This window comes from Dromiciops gliroides, chromosome 3 (assembly GCF_019393635.1).
Source record: "Dromiciops gliroides isolate mDroGli1 chromosome 3, mDroGli1.pri, whole genome shotgun sequence".
NCBI classification, from domain to species: domain Eukaryota; kingdom Metazoa; phylum Chordata; class Mammalia; order Microbiotheria; family Microbiotheriidae; genus Dromiciops; species Dromiciops gliroides.
Genome location: NC_057863.1, coordinates 583,369,994 through 583,379,278, shown reverse-complemented (window position 1 = coordinate 583,379,278; position 9,285 = coordinate 583,369,994). Strand labels below are relative to the sequence as shown.

The window sequence follows — 9,285 nt, the reverse complement described above, 5'->3', positions numbered from 1 at the left end:
TGCTTAAAGTTAAGGTTTGAGTTCAAGGTAGATTCCTTTATTAATTATCGTATATGAAATCCAGCTAGGTGCCACAGTTGAGATAGCACTGAACCTGGGGTGATGAAAACCTAAATTCAAATCTGCCTTTAGATATTTTCCTAGTTGTGTGACCCAATGCAAATCTCTTAACCTCCCCTTACCTGAGTTTCATCATCTATAAATTAGAGATAATCATAGTACCTCTTATCACTCAAGGTTTCTGTGAGGATCAAATGAGAAAATATGTGTAAAACAATTTGTTCAATATCTGTTACATAGAGGATGCTTAATATACTCATGCTTCCTTGCTTTCTTCCTTCCTAATATCCATAACCCTATATCAGGTTCCAGAGATGGTGAAAAAAAAATTATAAGGCTGATAGCCTTATGGAATTCACAGTCTAGCAGGGAGATACAAGAAATTACTTACTTAAATTGAATTACATACTTAAATTCAAAATACTAGGCAACAATATATACCACAATGTACAATGATATATATTTCCTTCCATATTAATATAAACACTTAATAAATGCTTGTTGATAGTGTTATAATAGGTTAATACCAATGCCTGATTCAATATGAGGGTTCCCCAAAAGATTCTTCACAAGTCACTTTTTCATAGATCTTTGTCCTAGTAGATTAAATATCATTTGCTTACATAAATTCTATCTACAACCATTTGCCCCAACCCACATGTAGTTGCCACTTCCTCTACTTTCCTCTACATACATTAGAAACACAGAAGACGTTTTGCTGTAGTGAAAACAGTCAGTTAATAAGCATGTATCAAGTACTTAATATGTGCTAGACACCCTACTAAAACTTGAGGGGTACTAAGAAAGGGAAAAAATATCATTCTCTGCCGTCAAGGTGCTAAGATTCTAATGGGAAGAAAACATGCAAATAACTGTACACACAAGATATGTACAATGTAAATAAATGGAAACTGATCTCAGAAGAAAGGTACTAGGTATTAGAGTGGGTGGGTGGGGAAAGGGAAAGTCATTAGATTTATATTCATGAGGGGGCAGCTAGGTGGCACAATGGATAAAGCCCCAGCCCTGGATTCAGGAGGACCTGAGTTCAAATTCAGCCTCAGGCACTTGACACTTACTAGCTGTGACCCTGGGCAAGTCACTTAATCCTCATTGTCCCTCTCTCCCCCCAAAAAAGAAAAAAAGATTTATATTTATGAGACCCAGATTTTAATTTTAGCTCTGGTTCTGACTAGGCCTTTGACCTTAGGCATGTCAAATCTATATTTGACTTCCTCTCCAAGGCCTCAGCTTTCTCATCTACATTCTTAGATTACATAGTTGACCAAGGTGAAGGACCTCTGGAGGTGGATCCCTCTGTTGCTTTCCAACTTTGTACCTTAGCATTGCTGATTATCTTAGCCATGGAGAGAGCTCATCCTCTCTTTTCCTCCTTTTCTGTGCAGCTAGGCCAAACAATCGTGTTTGCCTGCCTAACTTTCATTCAATAATTCAAACCAATTAGTCACAATCTTACCATGGCAAAAGTGCATTGAGTTCATAGCTTTATTGGGGAAATGAGATGTACTGTGTATAAAGACAGCACTTAGTGAAATAATAGCTCAAAACAATGGAATACCCTGGAATGTAATGTTAGAATTATCTGGTTCTTGCAGAAGATTTCCTGGAAGATAGGAAAATATATGTCTTTGACTGCTTTCCCATATACTTGTGCCAATCTGATAACATTTGAGAAGCTCAGTGACCGGTTAAAACCCCTCTGAATAGCATTCCATACCCTCACTGACACCCCTCCAATTTGGAATTGTCTCCAAAATAGGTTCAATTTATTATCTTTTTGGATCTCTTACTCTTATTTTCAGGTCTTGGAACTTCTTAAGCTCCAGTTCCAATAGCGTCCCACCATGCTGGCTCCCAACAACACCACTGATGAACACCCTGCCTTCACCTTCATTGGAATCCCTGGACTCGAAGGCTTATATATCTGGATCTCCATTCCTTTCTGTCTCCTATACTTCATGGCCCTTACAGGAAACTCTATTCTCTTTTTCCTTGTTAGCACTGAGCAGAGCCTACATGAGCCCCAATTCTACTTCTTAGCCATGCTGGCCCTCACTGACCTGGGCCTCTCCTTATCAACATTACCAACTGTCCTGGGCACCTTCTGGATTGGTGCTCACCAGATTGGCCTAGATGCCTGCCTGGCCCAGATGTTCTTCATTCACACACTCTCCTCTGTGGAGTCAGGAATCCTTGTGGCCATGGCCTTTGACCGACTGGTAGCCATCTGTTCCCCACTGAGCTATTCCCGTATCCTAACTAGCCGTGCCATTGCCTGCCTCGGTGGGACTGCCTTCATCCGTGGTACTGTACTGCTGGCACCCCTACCCCTCTTCCTCAGTAATTTCTCCTTTTGCAAAGATAACATCCTCTCCCACTCATATTGTTACTACCCAGACCTACTGACCCTGGCCTGTGGGGACATTACATTCAGCAGTGCCTATGGGCTGATCTTTGTGCTTTGCACTTTTGCAGTGGATGCCCTCTTCATCATAGCCTCCTACTTAAAAATCCTGACCACAGTTTTGAAGCTAGGATCTAGTGACCGGGGCCTGCGATCTATGCAGACTTGTGCCTGCCACCTATTCACTGTGATCATTTTTTACCTCCCTCTCATCAGCTTGGCTGTGATGCACCGCTATGCCTATGGAACACCCCCACTCCTCTTTGCTACCATGAGTAATGCCTATCTTCTCCTCACACCACTTCTTAACCCTCTGGTTTATAGTCTCAAGTCCCAGCAGATCCAGGCTGCTCTACAGAGACAACTTTGGGTTCAGAGGGTCACAGCTGGAGAATGAACTGAGCTTTGAGGGAGGGATGGAGCTGTATATGAAAATTTATGAGGAATGAACATTGCAGTCTAACTTGGGGAGTAAGCTTGAACCCATAGCCTCTGATATGTGGATCTCTGGCATAAGGAAGGAAGAGTTTCTCTCGGTCTTCTGGAGAAACCAAAACAATACCAGATTTTGATATTTTATATAAATAAAACAGACAGATATGGGATCCTAAATCATAACTGTTTTTTTAAAAAAAGTCTAGAAATTAAAGCTATCTTCTCACTTATGTTCATGAAAGAAGGAAAGTAAAATCTTTGAAAATGGATCCCCAAAGAGACAGCTAGGTGGGGCAGTGGATAGAGAAGTATCTCAATTTGATCCTTGAAAAAAAAATACACATGTATTAAGCACCTACTATGGGTTGAGAACTCATATGCAACTACTTTTTGAGGGAGAATTTGATGGGAAAGGTAATTTGTTCTGTTTTGAACATATATAGTTAAAGGTTCTTTCTAATCATCTTGGGGAGAAATAGGACATAGGTTATCTGACTTCAGTGCCTTTCCTTTCCTTGATAAAGACTGTATAGAATTTCAAAAGTACATTAAGGTCAACAAAAGCCAATCAAAGGGCATGAAAATCTAAAAATTAATTTGGAAGAATGTCTAACTAAAATTATTAGTCAGAACTGATCTGTGGGAAGTGGGCTGTGCTGTTCACAGTGCGCAATAAGCATGGGAACTTACTCCTGTCAGAAGTAATATGTTATGGAAATAGAGATATGTCCCAGAACTATGACAGATAAAAACATATGATAAAAATAATCAATATAAAAGTTTTTATTGAACCTGACTTAAGGGAGCTTAGTTTCCTTAGGAATAAAGAATGGCAACAGAAAACAACAGTAAATAACATAAGTCAGAGCTTCGGAAAGAATGAAGACATCTAGAATGAGAAAAAAAAAGCCTCAGGAATTTGAATAAAGAGTTCAACAGGTAAGGAGTTGTTAGGGAAGTGTGCTGAAGGGAAAAGGAAAGTCATGAAGTTAAAACACAACATTCATGGCTCGCCTTCATGCTAGGTTCCCAGCCTTGGCTGTAAGTATGAACTGCAAACAACCATTGGACAAATTAATTCACTACTGAATTTCCTTTACTTGTTCACCTAGTGGAGTTATCCAGAGACCAATCATAGATTGGAAGCCTAAAACTCATGACATCCCTGAGGGCACTCCTCTTAGGAGTTCAAGCAGTAGATTGAGCCACCTTAATTGTGGGAGATCCTTCTTGCAGTGGCTTACCCAGTGACTAAGATACTTATATGCATATAACCTTCTCACAAATACATGCACAAAGTATGAATATATGTATATGAGTGCTTTAAATAAACATGTATAAACATACTGATCTTGTAAATGTGCACGTGCTTTTTCATCTAAATAAAACCAGAGGTGTATACTTGAATAGTCAAATGACAATATATGTACACAAATATGTGCATATTCACTGACCTAAATGTATTTGAATAGATATAAAAATAGATATATTCAAGCATATGTATATGATATATTCAAATATATATATATATATAATGTGTATATTCAAATGTATACAATATTGCATTGCATGCAATTACAATGAAGAGGTTAGTACACTTAATACACTTGAATATGTAAGTATGCATGTACTCATTTAAATATTTAGTTCTGCATTTTTTAAAGTGTTTACTAGGTATGTGGAACTGTATCAGGTACTGGAGCAATAAGGATAACAATGACTTATTTCCTGCCCACAAAAATTTTTAAATCTATTGGATATAGTAGTCCATGTATATACATGCATAGTGGCACACTAAACACAAGTGCATATGTATAGGTATACATTAATACAGCTAAACTCAGAACATTACATGAATAAGTATATATGCATGCATGTGTACATAAATATACATATACATGCAAATACACATAGAAACATAGAATCTTAGAGTCAGAAGATATTTTGATAGCCATCTAGTTTAACCCACCCTGGGGCAACTAGGTGATACAATAGATAGAGTACCAACCATAGAGTCAGCAATACCTGAGTTCAAATCCAGCCTTAGACATTTATTTCCTATGTATCCCCAGGCAAATGATTTTACCTTGTCTCCCTCAGTTCCTCATTTGTAAAATGAGCTGGAGAAGGAAACCACCCCAACATCTTTCCCAAGAAAACCCTGAATGGCATCACAAAGAGTTGGACAAAACTAAAATGATTAAACGAGGACAACAACTACAGGTGCAGGAACCTCTTCTATGAATGCTACATATATGAATATATAACCAATGTGGACAATGAACTCAAATACATTCAGGGACATGTACATACTCATGTATACACATATGCATGTGAATGCATTTTACTCACATAAACATAATCACATATACATGCTCAGATAATCATGCACATGTGTGCATACATATCTACTTGGATAATATTTTGGTAAATACAATATAATCACATCTTCCACCTGTATACACAATACACTTAATGTATGTATATATGCATATGTATGCTATCTGTGCACAGAAACATAATCATGCCCAAATGTGTAACTATGTGCATATATGTATATATTGATATACACAGATGAGTACACAAACTGCATCACAGCAAGGTCATTTTTAAGGAAGCTTGATTTGAGAAGTTTAGTTTCACCCTGTTTTCTAAGGGAAGGAAATTTTCACTTTTCAATATATGAATTAAAGGACCCTTTCTCATGCTTGTTATCGCAGCTTTTATACCAAAATTGGAATGATGCAGAGATGATTACCATTGCCCTTGTGCCAGGATGGCATGCAGATTCTCAAAACATTCAACATTAAGACAATTAAAAAGACCCTTCCTCCCATATAATGCCTACATAGTGCTTCAGGCACCTGTTCCTTTGTATGAATAAATAAATGACAGAGAATTTAAGCCCTACTATGTGTCAAGAGATAACATAAGAACTCGAAATACAAATATAAAAGTGAGTCTTTCTCTGACCCAAGGTACTTTCATTTTAATAGGAAAAATAGCAAATAAAGAGGAAACTATGGTCAGGGTAGGCTGTTTACTTTTGAGGAATTACAGGGATCATGGGTGTACCTATAAGACAGCTGATCAATACAATCTCTCCACTATCAATTTCAGTATTAATTTACTTACAGTTGCCAGAGGTGGAAAGTGAGGTGGGGAGGGGTGTACATGTGCAGTGCTCTCTGGGAATCCCAGAGTAAGTGTGTTAATTCTTCTAATCCTTGATCTCTGTAGATTTGAGTTCTAAGTTTGGATGGTATGGGGTGGGGGGGGTTACTGACAAGGAAAAGAGCAAGAAGCTATGTCCATTTCCTTGGGAGAGCTATGTCAAGGAAGGTATGAGAACAACATATGATCAGGTGTTTTCCCTGATTTTTAGTCAATAGAAAGAATGCTGGAGCTAATGCTGTGCCAGACCTTGGCCCAGCTTGAGGATCCAGAATAGGGTTTCCTACCAGAAGTGGTGCATGGACGAAATGTTGTCAGGGGAAGGGAAAGAGCTTGATTCTCATGAAAAGTGAAATTTCTGCAAAGACATTATGAACATGTAGTGTACACATACACACACAGGCATACAGGCATACTCTCAAATGCAAACGCATACATAGGCACGCATGATGATGAAGCATTGTCATATGAAGACTGATTAAATGAACTGTGCATGGTGTTTAACCTGTAGAAATGAAAACTCACTCTGGGTATAATAACTATCTTCAAGTATTTGAATTGCTGTTATATGGAGGAGGGCTATAGACTTCTGTGATTTCATCTCTGTGGGCACCAAAAATATCTTCCCAACAAAGTGGGAAAACCCCCCCACAAAATATGGAACAAAGAAGGCCTGGGATTTTATCATCACTCCATTATTTAATATAATGTGACCTTGATAAAGTCAAGTTATCTCTGTGTGAGCCTCAGTTTCTTTATCTGTAATCAACAATTAACCAACCAATATTAATTAAATAACTACCATGCCCCAGGAATGGTGGGAGGTGCTGGGTAAACAATCTTTCCTTCTGGAGCATGCATAGTGATGGAGAAGATGACAAGTACACCTAGTATAAGAATATACAAAATAAAGAGAGAGAGAATAAATATGAACTAGTTAGGGAGAACAGGCCTGAGCAATTAGGGGAATCAGGAAGCACTTTCTGTAAAATGTTGTTCTTGATCTGTAACTTGAAGGAAGTAAGGGTTTTTCAGTGACACATGAGTGAGAAGGAAGTGTTTTTCATTCATTAAGCAGTTCAAGGGTTCAGAAATGAGAGGTGTAGTGCCATATGTGAAGGACAGATGGAAGGCCGGTTTGGCTGGGTCATAGAGTGTAGGAAATGGAGTAAGGAATAATGAGGGTGAAGAGGTATGTTAGGCTGGGTAGTTACAGGCTTTAAAACCTAAAAAGTGGAAATTAGGTTGTATTCTAGAGACAGTGGGGAGTTATTGGAGATTATTGAGCAGAGGAACAACATGGTCAGATATGTACATAAGGAAAATAAAGTATCAGATATATGAGAACAGAGTAGCCAAGGGGAGAGACTTGAGTTATGGAATATGATTATAATTACCTGTTGTAATTTTCTAGACAAGAGGTTATGACGTAAAGAAAGGTGGCGTTGGTATTATATGCAGGTCAGATGCAAGAGATGAAATGAACAAATCAAACTGGCTCATACTTAAATTTTTGTACCTTGTACTGCTTTTGAGGTCAGGTGAAAAATATCAATTTCTCAGAATAATATTTTAAATGCTTAAAATAAAATATAAAAGAAAAGTATTATTTTGGAATTAATTTAATAAAATATTAAAGTTCCAAGTTCATGGGATCCCTGAAATCTATCCATAGACTTCTTGGCAGACCACAAATTCAGAACCCATAGACTAGAAAATCTCAAATGTTGTTCTAGATCTAATATTCTGTGACCTTATGAAAGAGATCTAGTTTATCTCAAAGGGAATAGAAATGATATTCAGTGATAAATATACTCCATTTTTCTTGTCCAATTCTCAGTGCATTCCAAGAAAGTAAAGAATAATGGTCAATTTAATGAAAGCCTCCTTTCCCCTTTCCCCCATCTTGTCTGGTCTTGAACAGCTTGAATAAAACAGCTCTGATTTGCTTAGTTTTTATGCTATATACCAATGGGTTGAGAACAGGTGTGAGGAAAAGGAAGATATTGGACATGGTGACATGAGGAAGTGGGGAGTGGTACTTGCCAATTCTGTGGATCAAGGCCAAAGCAATAAGTGGCACATAGAAGATGAGAACAGTGAGGATATGTGAAACACAGGTGTTGAGGGCTTTGAGGCGTCCCTCTTGGGAAGCAATACCCAAAACTGTCTTTAGGATAAGGGCATAAGAGAGGACGATGAATACAGAGTCAATGCCAAAGGAGCAGAGAACTAGGGCCAGGCCATAGATAATGTTGACCCTGATGGAACCACAGGCCAACTTCATCACATCGGGATGGAAGCAGAAGGAATGCGAGAGAATGATGCTCTTGCAAAATGGAAGTCGTTTGAGCAGTATGGGCAAAGGTGCCATTAGAGCAACGCCCCTCATGACAGCTGCCAGTCCCATTCCAATTATCCGAGAATGGGTCAGGACCATAGTGTAGTGCAGTGGGTTGCGTATGGCCACAAAGCGGTCAAAGGCCATAGCAAGAAGGATGGCAGACTCCATGGAAGAGAATGTGTGTATGAAGAACATCTGGGCCAGGCAGCCATGAAACTCAATCTCAGGATGATTAAAGAGGAAGACATTGAGCACTGTGGGCAGTGTGGATGCAGACATGCCTACGTCTGTTCCTGCCAGCATGGACAGGAAGATGTACTGGGGCTCATGTAGGCTAGGGTTTTTCTGTATAACATAGAGGATAATGCAGTTTCCCAGAAGAGCAATCATATACATGACACTCAGTGGTATGGAAATCCAGATTTGCATGGACTCCAGCCCTGGTATGCCAGAAAGGATGAAATAGATTGGCTGATAGCGGGTACCATTGAACATCTGCATGACACTGAATCTAAAAGGAAAGAAAAATCAGAGAGAAGTTTTAAAAAAGCAGATTGTAGAAGAATATAAGTATACATGAGCTCACTCTAGTATTTTTTAATTGAAATGTTATTGACCAAGAAGCCTTCAGTATCATCGCATAGGGGGATGACCAAAGACAGTGTCCAAAGTTAGAAACAAGGCAAATTTCTGGTCTGTTTCATGTTTGTATAGAAACAAACACCTCTTCCAATGTTTTCTTAATGCAATTATCCACAAAAGAAGATACTTTTTCATTTCTAATATGAATGTTAAGCAAATTAGCAGTCAGTGTGTGTGTGTGTGTGTGTGTGTGTGTATTGGAGAG

The 9,285-nt window shown here is 38.6% G+C and overlaps 2 protein-coding genes and 1 non-coding gene across 3 annotated transcripts; 2 read left to right on the top strand and 1 right to left on the bottom strand.

Annotated features, from left to right (window-relative positions):
- The first annotated feature begins 1,925 nt into the window (after positions 1–1,925).
- Positions 1,926–2,882, top strand: LOC122748052 (olfactory receptor 51F2-like). Its single transcript, XM_043993782.1, has one exon. The coding sequence runs from the start codon at positions 1,926–1,928 to the stop codon at positions 2,880–2,882; it is 957 nt and encodes a 318-aa protein (XP_043849717.1).
- Positions 2,883–3,153: 271 nt separating this feature from the next.
- LOC122748051 (olfactory receptor 51I2-like) lies at positions 3,154–8,939 on the bottom strand. The gene is made up of 2 exons (XM_043993780.1): positions 8,011–8,939; positions 3,154–3,199 (listed from the first exon to the last, which is right to left on the bottom strand). The coding sequence occupies exons 1-2, from the start codon at positions 8,937–8,939 to the stop codon at positions 3,154–3,156; spliced, it is 975 nt and encodes a 324-aa protein (XP_043849715.1).
- Positions 5,625–5,731, top strand: LOC122752297. Its single transcript, XR_006356065.1, has one exon. It is a non-coding gene; the product is annotated as a U6 spliceosomal RNA (small nuclear RNA).
- Positions 8,940–9,285: the final 346 nt, after the last annotated feature.

What these genes read in the sequence shown, in the direction of transcription:
- LOC122748052 (XM_043993782.1), top strand. Translation starts at nt 1,926, where the DNA reads ATGCTGGCTCCCAACAACACCACTGATGAACACCCTGCCTTCACCTTC.
- LOC122748051 (XM_043993780.1), bottom strand. Translation starts at nt 8,939, where the DNA reads ATGCAGATGTTCAATGGTACCCGCTATCAGCCAATCTATTTCATCCTT. An exon ending in GTTTTATTCAAGCTGTTCAA is followed by an intron (nt 3,200 to 8,010) that starts GACCAGACAAGA and finishes CACCTAGCTGTC; the next exon opens with TCTTTGGGGATCCATTTTCA.